At 39.2% G+C, this 14073-nt stretch overlaps 1 protein-coding gene across 1 annotated transcript; it reads right to left on the reverse strand.

Annotated features, from left to right (window-relative positions):
- Nucleotides 1-2312: 2312 nt before the first annotated feature.
- LOC134329026 (histone H2B-like) lies at nucleotides 2313-2751 on the reverse strand. The gene has a single exon (XM_063010268.1). It carries the CDS (start codon nucleotides 2738-2740, stop codon nucleotides 2366-2368), a length of 375 nt encoding a protein of 124 aa, XP_062866338.1. The 5' UTR covers nucleotides 2741-2751; the 3' UTR covers nucleotides 2313-2365.
- Between the last annotated feature and the right edge of the window lie 11322 nt (nucleotides 2752-14073).

Genomic DNA, 14073 nt, shown 5'->3' on the forward strand with positions numbered 1-14073 from the left:
AATGCATATAAATGGAGCCACTTAATGCTGTTTAATGATAATAGTTGACCATTACACTCTCAGCTTAAACAAAACTTCAATCCTAACAATAATAACAGGACGATATTTTAAGTGTATCCAGAGCGGTAGAGAGAACAGAGTGGTGACGCTCCCGTAGAGAACAGTTGTAATGTTTTTTGTTTTTTTACTACTTTTACTGGAGTAATATTTTACCGTGGATATCTCTACTTTATCTCAACTACATGGACTTTAACTCGACTACATTCTGTACCTTCTCCACCACTAACATTAGACAAAATGAACTTGTGCATATTCACAATGAATTCATTAATGTATTACATGTAGGAATCAAGGTTATAATAGTTTTGGATTTTTCATTATAGTTTAGTCTTATTTCATTGTGACTTTTTTCTCTCTAATTTAGTTAGTTTTAATACGTTTTTATAGTGGGTTTGCTAGTTCTTTTTAATTTTTATTATTTTTTTAATGCTTAGTTTTAGTTTAGTTTTTATTAGTTCTAGTATTTGTTTTAGTTTTTTTATACTTTGGGTCATTCTTCAGGTGCAGGATTCAAAAAGGTCAGAGTAAGTATTGTGTAATAAAAACTCAACAAAAGATACCATTTAAAAATGTTTTTCAAATACTGTTGAACCACCAACTGTCCACAAAAACTGTTACAGTCCACAAGATATCAGCCGTAAGTGCAAAATGTGTATAATACTGCTGCTGAAATGTAGTTGTTGACAGTTACCATCTTTCAGCCAGTTATTTAAAATGAGCTGGTAAAACATGAACTGGTAAAAGTGAGGATCTTTACCTGTTCATAACCCTGCCACTGAAAACAGGCGCTCATAATATAAATTATTTCTAGATGCAAAACCAGTGGTGTAACTAGGAGCTCAAGGGCCCCAGCGCAAAAAAGAAATGTTGGGCCCCCTCAACAAATTGCATCTGCTGACAGCTGGTCAGAATAAATTAAAAGTCACTCAGAAGTTACACTTCAAGTCCAAATTCCTGCCTCTGGTATTTTTACTGCACAGTTTTAGTTATTTTAATTTTACTTATCAAAAATATTGTAATATAATAATAAGGACCTGGCGAGTGCAGCCAATGGTAGTGAGGTGAGAGGTTAATGTTGTGGAGGCCCCCCTGCCATGGGCCCCGGTGCACCTTCTGTATCTGCCGTAGATTTTCCTGCCCTTGTAATTCACACAAGAACTATTTTTCCTTAAAAATGTTTCCTCTTACCTGTCATGTAATGTGAATTACACATCTAGTGTCTGGCCCTTTAAGAATGTTAAGTGTACTATAGTGCGCAGGGAGCGAGTGTGTAGGGAAGCTATCAGAAGTTCTGTTCATCAGAGTTCTGCTTCATGCACTTTTAAGGAACAAAAATTACCACAAAGACGCAAATTTACGTGACACCAACAGCTCAATAAAAATAGTTTGATTAAAAAATTTATCTCGATTTTTTTTTTTTAATCGCGATTAAAAATGTTAACGCTTTAATCGCGTTAATTACCGCGATTAACGACAGCCCTAATAATAATATAAACTAATTCATGAGACACACATCAGGGAGCTCAATCTGAGAACATCAACTTAACTTTTGCTGTGGTCATTTTGCAGGCTAGCGTGGAGAGCAGAAACGGAATGTAAACATGAAGTGCCGTCAGGGAGCCCAATCCACCCAATCTCAATCCGCTCCCTACTCACTCCCCCTCTCCACTCCGCCTCCGTTTGCGCGTTCACGTGGAGGGTCCCTCTGTAGTGGAGTGTTAGTGAGGAGGGAGCGGATTGGGAAAGACCGCATGAGGTACCGTACGGTGCCGGCAGCTAACGTAAAACTGCTCGAGTGGAAAACATCGATTTCATATCAGTTCACAATGCTCATAAATAAAATGATGAACACGAAAACGAAGGCTATTCTATCTATAATATTAGTACGTTCTCGTTAGTTTTGTAAACGCCTAATACAGTTACAGTTAGTTATCGTTTTTTTTTTTTTTTTTTAACAGCACCGGGTTTGTTTGGCGAGATCAAGGAGTGTAGCAACTCTCTCTCTACGGCTCTGAGTGTATTATATTAACTTTAAGAGTACAGTAACATTTTATTGTGTGTAATCTCCTAAACTCACCACATAGTGACAGTCGTGGACAACTCGTGAAAAACAGCAGTGCCCAAAAATAGTAATATATTAATAAATAAATAAAAAAAATCAAGTATTATAAACATGTGAGGTTATCTAGATAAAGTGTGTATGACATATTCAGATCTAATATTTAAAAAGAAGAAAATTCTCTTAACTTGATAAGATGGGTGGCTCTTAAAAGAGCCGTTGGTTTGCCAGAGCGACTAAGGCGCTTTACTTGGAGCTGGTGTACTTGGTGACGGCCTTGGTACCCTCGGACACGGCGTGCTTGGCCAGCTCACCGGGAAGCAGCAGGCGCACGGCGGTCTGGATCTCCCTGGAGGTAATGGTGGAGCGCTTGTTGTAGTGAGCCAGACGAGAGGACTCACCAGCGATACGCTCGAAAATGTCGTTGACGAAGGAGTTCATGATGCCCATAGCCTTGGAGGAGATCCCGGTATCAGGGTGGACCTGTTTCATGACCTTGTACACGTAGATAGCGTAGCTCTCCTTCCTGGACTTTCTGCGCTTCTTGCCACCTTTGACGGCGGTTTTGGGGACGGTTTTCTTGGAGCCCTTCTTGGGCGCGGCCTTCGCTGGTTCGGGCATGATGTTGCTGTTTCCTCTAGAGCAAACTGCAAGTGAATGTAGACGCTCTACACGCCCGCTTTATTAACCCTGCATGCTGAGTAAGCCAAGTTGAAACACGTAACTCTGATTGGTCCAAGGTCCTGGGTTTCTATTGGACAGACAACATACCGTTCCACGCCCCCTTCTGCCCCATTCGCTAGAATCTGTTCTTTGTTGTCTTTTCCCGCTTAATCTGAGGTCGATACATGTTTTAAAACCGAATATAAAAGAATAAATAGCAATATTGTTTTACATTTTATATAATATTTATAAGATAGATAGATAGAAAGATATAGTAATTATTTTTTGTTTGTTTTTAACCGAAGAATTCGGTAAAACAATGTTTTACTGTATTTTACACAGAGATCGTGTTAATGATTGTAGTATAATCTACAGTATGGCTGTACATTGATAGTATGCAAACACGCCGTATGAAGGCTAAACGAGAGATCTGATAGTAAACGTAATACTAAAACTACTAATGATAATTCAACACTTTTAGGGCTACCTAAGTGAATGGGGGCTAAACGAGTGATTTGCAAATCTACAAACGCATCAGTGAACGTGCTACTACTAAACACTAATAATAATAATAATAATAAACGAGAAGGAAATTCTCTTTTGTAGAAAATATGGGTGGCTCTTAAAAGAGCCGTTGTGTTAGCGTGGAGGTCTGAACGTTTAACCGCCGAATCCGTACAGGGTTCGTCCCTGGCGTTTCAGAGCGTACACCACGTCCATTGCGGTGACGGTCTTTCTCTTGGCGTGCTCGGTGTAGGTGACGGCATCACGGATGACGTTCTCAAGGAACACCTTGAGCACACCGCGGGTCTCCTCGTAGATCAAGCCGGAAATACGCTTCACACCGCCACGGCGAGCCAAACGGCGGATGGCGGGTTTAGTAATACCCTGGATGTTATCACGGAGAACTTTGCGGTGACGCTTAGCGCCTCCTTTTCCAAGACCTTTACCGCCCTTTCTTTTTTTTTTATTTATAAAATCACCATAAATTAATTTATAATAAGGAACTAAAGCTCTAGAGCGGCCTTTTTTCTGTTTCCAATTTGTGATGTTTCCAATCCAATCAGCTTGTCTGTAAATGCCATTTGCAATAATTTTACATACAAAAATTTTTGTTTTAATGGAAAGATCAATTGCTCCTAGACCACCCATTTTTTTCTGTTTATATAAAAGTTCACGCTTAGTTACTTCACGTGTTGAATTCCAAATAAAATTACAACATAATTTATTAATATTTTTAAGCCATTTATCTGTGGGAGGGAAAATACAGGATAAAAATATTATTTTTGATAAGATAAAGGTTTTAACTATATTTATTCTTGTTTTATAACTTAAATTAAAATTTTTCCATTTACCAAATTCTTTAAAAATTTGTTCTTTTTCTTTCCAGTTATAATCTACACAGCCATTATTATCAAAATATATACCTAGGACTTTAAGATGTTGAGTCTCAGGTACATCAATTTGAAATTTTTTATTAATGTCTCCAATCCACACACATTCTGATTTTAAAACATTCAACCTAACACCCACTTTAACATAACATTAATGACTCTAACAGTCCAGGTGAGACATATCCACCTATTTTACTTACATTTTTTACTCTCTCTCTCTCACACACACACACACACCTGCAAAAGCTAGCAACAAACACAAGCGTTGTCCATTTATATATTACACATTCCTACACAATTTTACTCTCATGTTTTATTCACCGTATACACCTCCTTATGGGCGGCACGGTGGCTTAGTGGGTATAGCACTGTCGCCTCACAGCAAGAAGGTCCTGGGTTCGAACCCCAGGTGGGGCGGTCCGGGTCTTTTCTGTGTGGAGTTTGCATGTTCTCCCCGTGTCTGCGTGGGTTTACTCCGGGTGCTCCGGTTTCCTCCCACAGTCCAAAGACATGCAAGTGAGGTGAATTGAAGATACTAAATTGTCAAAAAACACTGTGCTTGATATAAAAACTTGTGAACTGATAAACCTTGTGTAATGAATAACTACCGTTCCTGTCATGAATGTAACCAATGTGTAAAAACATGATGTTAAAATCCTAATAAACAAACAAACAAACAATACACCTCCTTATAGTACATTGTAATAGGGTTTAGGGTTGCATAGAAGCCCTGTTGAATTTCTTTTTTAACATGTTTAAAACTGCAAAATTATTAAAATTAAACTTTAGTTACAGAAAAAATCATGTGTAATACATCAAATCGATTGTGGACCGATTTACTGAGGAAAAACTACAGTGGCCAAGAAGTGCAAAACAAATTAACATTTTAGAAAACAAAATTACAAAAAAAAAAAAAAAATTTACAAGAGCTGAAACACTTTTACCAATGCCGAAACAAATTTACAAACGGCCGATCTGATGGAAAGGGTAAGTACAATACACAGGAAGTGCTTGTTGCTTACCTGCTGCCAATCAAACTGTTTTGCAGGGATGAAGTGAACAGAGTTTGTGATGGTAACACTAAACAATAGTGATGTGCAGATGAAGCCTCATTAAAGCTTTTGAAGTTTTTCCTGATTGTGCTGAAAATAGCTGAGTGGGGGAGGAGGGGGGTGGTTAGGGTTGCACCTATAAAAAATATAACGTGTCTTACACCGTCATGAGAACATTATCAAATTGTTTAATTTAGGGTGTTTAACAAATATTATTTTCATTCTTAATAATAATAAGTCAGAACCATATTTTAGACAAAACAAGGCACTCAGCCCACTGCGCTACTCATACAGCGGTGTATTAAACAGGTTGTTATGCTGATAAACCTGCTCACACACATCGTTACTAAGAATTAAAGCGAATACTTAATATAATAACCAAACGCTTTCTAATTTCCACGGTAGCAGCAGTATCTTTCTGTTTCATACAAAGCTCGTCCTGTATCAGTTCAATATGGAATCAGTCCCGCACATTCTTGCTGGTTTAATACAAGCTCCAATACACACGTTATACGGTAGATAGAGATGCACAGGCCACGTCTAAATGTCTGCACAAACAATCTAAGGACTTCCTGCAAGAAAAACTAAAGCAGGTCAACTGGATAAAATGATTTCCACAAAATAGACAAAACATTGTTTAGCGTTACCATCACAAACTCCGTTCACTTTACCTCCAAGAAAGTTTGATTGACAGCAGGTAAGCAACAAGCACTTCCTGTGTATTGTACCTACCATTTCCGTCAGATCAGCTGTTTGTACATTTGTCTCGGCATTGGTAAAAGTGTTTCAGCTCTTGTAAATTTGTTTTTGTTTTTTTGTAATTTTGTTTTCTAAAATGTTAATTTGTTTTGCACTTCTCGGCCACCGTACAAGGTACTAAACTAATCAAAATACAATGTTTTTCCTGCCTCTCTCTCTACTGTTACCAGGAGAAAACGTCATGAATAAAATAAAAAAATAAAAAACAGGGCTTTACCCCCTACTCTGCTTTTAGGTTTGATTAAAATAATAATAAAAAATTACATACAGTGTATCACAAAAGTGAGTACACCCCTCACATTTCTGCAAATATTTCATTATATCTTTTCATGGGACAACACTATAGACATGAAACTTGGATATAACTTAGAGTAGTCAGTGTACAGCTTGTATAGCAGTGTAGATTTACTGTCTTCTGAAAATAACTCAACACACAGCCATTAATGTCTAAATGGCTGGCAACATAAGTGAGTACACCCCACAGTGAACATGTCCAAATTGTGCCCAAATGTGTCGTTGTCCCTCCCTGGTGTCATGTGTCAAGGTCCCAGGTGTAAATGGGGAGCAGGGCTGTTAAATTTGGTGTTTTGGGTAAAATTATCTCATACTGGCCACTGGATATTTAACATGGCACCTCATGGCAAAGAACTCTCTGAGGATGTGAGAAATAGAATTGTTGCTCTCCACAAAGATGGCCTGGGCTATAAGAAGATTGCTAACACCCTGAAACTGAGCTACAGCATGGTGGCCAAGGTCATACAGCGGTTTTCCAAGACATGTTCCACTCTGAACAGGCTTCGCCAGGGTCGACCAAAGAAGTTGAGTTCACGTGTTCGGCGTCATATCCAGAGGTTGGCTTAAAAAAATAGACACATGAGTGCTGCCAGCATTGCTGCAGAGGTTGAAGACGTGGGAGGTCAGCCTGTCAGTGCTCAGACCATACGCCGCACACTGCATCAACTCGGTCTGCATGGCCGTCATCCCAGAAGGAAGCTGACGCACAAGAAAGCCCGCAAACAGTTTGCTGAAGACAAGCAGTCCAAGAACATGGATTACTAGAATGCCCTGTGGTTTGACGAGACCAAGATAAACTTGTTTGGCTCAGATGGTGTCCAGCATGTGTGGCGGCGCCCTGGTGAGAAGTACCAAGACAACTGTATCTTGCCTACAGTCAAGCATGGTGGTGGTAGCATCATGGTCTTGGGCTGCATGAGTGTTGCTGGCACTGGGGAGCTGCAGTTCATTGAGGGAAACATGAATTCCAACATGTACTGTGACATTCAGAAAAAGAGCATGATCACCTTCCTTCGAAAACTGGGCCTCATGGCAGTTTTCCAACAGGATAACGACCCCAAACACAACCTCCAAGATGACAACTGCCTTGCTGAGGAAGCTGAAGGTAAAGGTGATGGACTAAACCCAATTGAGCACCTATGGCGCATCCTCAAGTGGATGGTGGAGGAGTTCAAGGTGTCTAACATCCACCAGCTCCGTGATGTCATCATGGAGGAGTGGAAGAGGATTCCAGTAGCAACCTGTGCAGCTCTGGTGAATTCCATGCCCAGGAGGGTTAAGGCAGTGCTGGATAATAATGGTGGTCACACAAAATATTGACACTTTGGGCACAATTTGGACATGTTCACTGTGGGGTGTACTCACTTATGTTGCAGCTATTTAGACATTAATGGCTGTGTGTTGAGTTATTTTCAGAAGACAGTAAATCTACACTGCTATACAAGCTGTACACTGACTACTCTAAGTTATATCCAAGTTTTATTTCTATAGTGTTGTCCCATGAAAAGATATAATAAAATATTTGCAGAAATGTGAGGGGTGTACTCACTTTTGTGATACACTGTAACTAAGTTAAACTTTTAACTACCAGAGAAGATACACAACACAACAAAAAAACTTTGGCGGTTTGTCTGGTTGGTGGCGCAGGAGGGGAAGAGATGACTCCCGCTCAGCCAAAACAAAGTACATGCTCGGAGTTTGGGACCAGATTTACTAAAAGCCCTGTCACACAGAACAAAGCCTGGAAGGGGGGACAACAAGTACGTTCTTATCTGATGACCGAAGTGAACGAGTAGGTGAGTATGGATGAAGTAAATCAGTGAGATATGTAAGTGCTTGGCCATTCAAGGCTTTACAAACCAACAATAGAACCTTATATTGAATGTGGTATTGGATGGGTAGCCAGTGGAGCTGTTTAAGTGAAGGAGTTATGTGATCACGTGATCTTATGTGTTAGGACCCTGAATTTTGTACATGCAGGGAGCCCATAAAGAACAGTATTACAATAGTCCATTACAATAGTTTCAGTTGAAGAGAATGAAATAAAGGAGTGCAGTCTAGAGATGTTCTTAAAGTGAAAATACGCAGTTTTAGCAACATTTTTTATGTGAGATTCAAAAGAAAGAGTGGAGTCTAGAATGACACCAAGATTGTGGACGTGAGACAGGAAAGAATTGGTAAAATCTGGGAATTTTAACATATTATATTTTACAATTCTCCAAAAGTGCCACCAGAGGGCGGCAACACAAATCTTTTTTTTAATCATAGGTTACAGGATCTCGTTTTACTATAATGTTACGACCCCTTTTGATGGTAAAGGGGTATTGATGGGGTCAGTATCTAAAAAAAAAAAACCTTTCGTGAAGTACCAGAGTAGCAGAGAGCGAACAGACCAAGATACAAACTCTGGATTGGACTTTTTACTGGAAAAAATGAGAAAAACAATTCACAAAACAGATATTTATGGTACAATCTATAAATAAAATATATACAATATAAATTTACATAATAAAGAAAAAAAAACATTAGGCTTTGGGCTTAGGTGCTAAAGCAAATAAAAAAAATAAAACATAAATCCCCTAACAAACTAAAGGCAAAACAAAACCTAGCGACAGTAGGATTACCTGTCTTAACATAAATACATGGCGTGGCACACACCTCTTACCTAATGTATTTAGACAGATGGCTTCCTACGTGTAGCAATATGTATGGGCGCGCCCTTACTTACCTGCCCAGGCCCTGAAATACAGCCACCTGACTGTACGTAGTGACGGTACATTTCATTTAGCTGAAACACTGAGCATGAGGCACAAAAACATACACAAATACAACTTTTAGGGTTAGACTTTCTTTACAATTTCTAGCAACGGCATGAGGAAACACAAAACAATCCGTATGTACTTCAACTAAATTAACACAATAACCGGTGATAATCGGCACTCGCACAATAGTCAACAAAACAAGTTACTTGATTGTCACCACGTCAATGGAGATTGCTACCAGGATGAGTATTTGTTTTCGACTGAAAATCTTTTTTGACTAATCCTCACGTCGCTTATATGACTTAAACAATTTATCAGTTCCCGCCTCAGCGTTGTCCTGCTTTGCGGATCATCAGGCATGACAATCTCTAAAAGCGGCTCATGCATTTGGACAGAGAGAGTGTTAATCACCATGGAGCATAAACATTTAACAATAAAATAAACCCATATGTGCACAAAGATTCTTTTTTTTTTTACCAAGATTTTATATGACCATTTCATATTGATATTTTACAATTCTCCAAAAGTGCCACAAGAGGGCGACATCACAAGGATTTTATTAACATGGGCACAAGACTGAGCTCCACGTGGACCAAACCATGAAGGTGCTTGTGATCCATAATCCCATTGCTGAGAATGAGTTGGTAGACATGTCTATTCTGATAGAGGACAACCATGTACTGAACGGATGTGGAAACCGAGCCCGGGCATGCATGCTGGTAATGAGATTGATTTATGGCCTCAACCTTGAGTATCCTGTGAATCTGAAATATATATTTGAAGTATTACAGAAACTTAATCTGGAACTTGATGGAGGAAAAGCTGTACAAGAGGGTTTACAGTCTCAAGAGGAAGTTAATGGAGTAAAAGTATTTCTAAGGTAACTTGTTACATGTTGATCTTTTTTATTATTTATTGATTTATTAAAATTTTAACATCATGTTAACACTTTGTTTACATTCATAACAGAATCAGTAGTTACTCGTTACACAAGATTAATCAGTTCACAAGTTTAATATCAAACACAGTCACAGACTGAAATGAATTTGAATTGTTCAGTAAACTATACAAAGTACAGAGGATCTTTTGTGCTTAATTTCTTTATTTTATTAAAACATGATTAATTCTACAATATAAATACTGAACCTGTGTAGGACAATATTTTTAAGTAAAGCTAAACTTTCCTGAATAAGTAATGGCTAATAAGTCATATAGATTAATTAATAGATATAATCATTAAATAGATTAATATTATCTACTAGCAATTGAAGAATAAATACTACACACTTTTTGTAAATAATTATTTGTGTAATAAAATAAGATGTATTAAGTAGATTTTATTTACTTTCTATAAGTATTTCAGAGATGTTCAATCTGAGTAAAATCTACCCAAACAAAATGAGTGTAAATTGTTACCTCACATGTTTTGAGTAGATTCTATAGGTAGTGTTTTAGTGTAGGTAAGCTGATCAAACCAGGTGGTGCATGCACACACACACACAAACACACAAACACACCTCTTAAGTTCTAAACAGATTTTTGTAATTGCACAAAGGTTCCAGGTTTGATTATTGCAATGTCTTAAAAAGTTAAAATTAAGGAGCTACATATATGTGTGTGTGTGTGTGTGTGTGTGTGTTTATGTATAAAACAGGGGGGAGGAGTCTAAACAGGACTGAAAGTGTGTGTGTGTGTGTGTGTGTGTGTTTATGTATAAAACAGGGGGAGGAGTCTAAACAGGACTGAAAGGTGCAGAGCTGTAGAACACGATGATGTCACAGACAGGATGACATCACACGTACAGCCCCTATATAACCACACACTTGGTGGTTCCTGCGCTCCTGCTGCCCGGCCCGGCGGAGACACAGGCTGAGGGAGCTGGAGGCCGAGCTGAGGGCCGAGCGGCTGGCGACGGAGAGACTGCGGGCCAGGCAGGGTTGGGACAGAAAGGGTCTGCTGGAGGAAGTGGACCATCAGATAAGGATGAGGATGCTCTCCGAGTCAGTGAGGAAGAGGCACCTGCTGATCTCTGTGTGGAAGGAGCACCTCTGTGAGACCCAGCTCCAGCAGTACAAGGAGAACGTGACGTCCACGGCCGAGGAGACGGAGAGAGCCAGACGCAACCTGCAGGACATGCGGAGCCTCCGACTGATGGAAGAAGAGCAACACAGACTGGAGGAGTAAAGTATGAAAGTGTGCTGGGAGGAGGAGAGAAGCACCATGAGGCAGGAGAACGAGGAGCTGATGAGAAGAGTCGGAGAACTAGAAGAGCTCCGACAAAAAGACAGAGAGCAGCAAAGACTGCTAGAAAAACGACTCCTGCTAGCTGTGGAGAAAGCCGAGGAGCTAGCGGCCGTGCGGACGGAGAGAGAGGAGCAAAGATCGGACGCATAGGGTGAACTGGGATCGTGCAAACTGGGAGGAGAAAAAGAACTTCAAAAAGTAACTGGTTTTTCCTCATCATTTCTCAAGATGAAGATTTAACGAGCGTTTATTCCGTTTCAGTCACTAAATAAATGTGTTTTCTTCAACAGATCAAACAACAGAAGAAAGAAAGAAAGAAAGAAAGAAAGAAAGAAAGAAAGAAAGAAAGAAAGAAAGAAAGAAAGAAAGAAAGAAAGAAAGAAAGAAAGAAAGAAAGAAAGAAAGAAAGAAAGAAAGAAAGAAAGAAAGAAAGAAAGAAAGAAAGAAAGAAACCCCTCAGCAATTAATTACGCCTCATCATATCACAGGAAGAAGGTCCCGGGTGGCCTGGGAATCAAACCCAGCTAAATTTCAGCAGCTTAACCCTTAGATGCATGAGTGACTGGACCCTACACTCTATAAGTGGGTAAAAATAAGTAATAAGTGGGTCAAAAATGACCTGTGATACAATCAATGTGTTTTTATGCCACATTTGTCATTTTGATTAAAAATAATCATTTATATTATATTTAGTATTATATTCTGGTCCAAAAAAAGAATGATTTCATGTTTGAAATATTTGTACTTTTCACTTTTTAAGCATTTTTAAAACATTTTGAAAATTGGAAAAGAAAATTACATCCATCCATCCATCCATCCATCATGTTAGCTAGTTTAATTAGCTAGCTAGTGTTAATTTGTTGATACATGATAATTACAGATCATCTTTCACACAGTACTCATGAATGACACGCACCCACACATTTCTAAGGTAAAAAAAAAATGAAGATAATATTTACATGTATCTTGCTGTGTCTCCATAATCTTCTTAAGGGGAGACACTTGTTATATAGTCTGTGTGATCTACAAAATATATATTCCTGACAGTCACAGTTGATAAGAAACAAAGGTTCCCATGAAATTCTATAGGAAATGAATGCGGGTCATTTTTGACCCACTTATGGAAGTTTGGGGTAGTAATACAAAAAGGTAAGTTAAACATGTAGGTAACGTGATATCAAAAACATGTTTTTTGAGGAATAGCTGAAATATGAAATGATAACAACTTTTTCATTAAAACAACCTCACCGGGTTTTTTTGACCCACTTATGCATCTGAGGGTTAAACTATTCCTCCGAGTGGCGTTCAGAGAAGCGGAGAGAGCGTATGGCAGAATCAGGCCGTCCAACCAAACCGTATGAGCAAGTCACGAGGACATCAATCAGCTGAAGGTGTCCAGATGTTACAGCCGACTTTGAAAGCCGCACACACACACACACACACACACGTCTGTATGGCTGAGAAACGTGTCATTACCCAACAACACTGAGACGTATCAGACAAGTAGTGCCGGCTGAAGTGGAATAAAGCTTCAAAAATAAAATTGATAAATAAAACAATTTTTAAAAAAAACACAGGGATAAAGGCAGATTTTTGTCTAGAATCAAAAGCCTTAGTGATTTTTTGTCTCGGAATCGACACTTGAAATGACTCTTTGGCTCCCCCTCTATGCTGGTAGTTCAAAGGAGTCGTTTGGCTTGAGTGAACAGTTTGGTTCTGAATCGACACTGAGAGAGAGAGAGAGAGAGAGAGAGAGAATTGAATTTTACAAAAACCTTTATTCAAACATTAAAAAAACATCAGGTTGATTACATAAAAACTAAAACAAAACATAAAAACACATTTTCAACACCTGACCATTAGCTCCATGGGCTAGCAAAGATCAACTCACTCTCTACCACACTGCATAGGACATCATTATAACACCATTCAGACTCAAACACCTCAGTATTGTTCATGTTCTTGTAAAACCCAAACTCAAAAACAATTCTGGATCTTACCAGAGCCATGAACAACTGTAAAACATTCTGACCAAATTTGCCTTCTATCTTGTTTTTCCTTGAATTATAAATAGCAAGTTTTGCTTGGCCTACAATAAAATTAAGCAATTGCCATTTAAATCGAGTTTTTGACTGTAGCCAGCTCCAAAAATGAATGCAAGTGAATTAAAAACCTCCCCACATTTCAAAAACAGAACAGACAGGGTATTAAAAAGAGAGTTCAATCTCTGACATTCCATAAAACAGTGAAATATCGTTTCTCTAATTCCACAAAAAACACATACATCACTTACGCCTGGATTAATAACATTCACAAAAGAGTTAACAGCAATAACCCCATGTAATATTCTCCACTGGAGGTCCCCAGATCTTTTTGTGAGTGGCGGCTTGTACAGAACCCTCCAGACAGGTCGTCTGTCCATTTCCCCACCAAACTTGTCCCTCCACACTGTGTCCGGCCTGCCATCCAAAACGGACTTATTAAAAGCCTTAACCAAGCACCTGTATAAAATCTTGCCTGACACAGTGTGAAGGTCCAAGTCCCGTAGGTCAGAAATATCTAACAAAGGACCCGAGCCTTCGCCTAAGGCCGGTGTCAGTCCAGTTTCTGGGAAAGGATCTTCCCCGTTGGGCACTGCCCTGCCACTCCCATAGTCCTTTAACAAAGCCATTTCTTCTTGTGAAAGCCTTTGTGTCCACAGCTCAAGTATGGTCCTGGTGTGGCGCAAGGACCTCTGTTTCAACACTGAGGACACAGCGTGCACATCATTCAGGTTTGATCCTGCC

This window comes from Trichomycterus rosablanca, chromosome 15 (genome assembly GCF_030014385.1).
Source record: "Trichomycterus rosablanca isolate fTriRos1 chromosome 15, fTriRos1.hap1, whole genome shotgun sequence".
In the NCBI taxonomy this organism is placed as follows: Eukaryota; Metazoa; Chordata; class Actinopteri; order Siluriformes; family Trichomycteridae; genus Trichomycterus; species Trichomycterus rosablanca.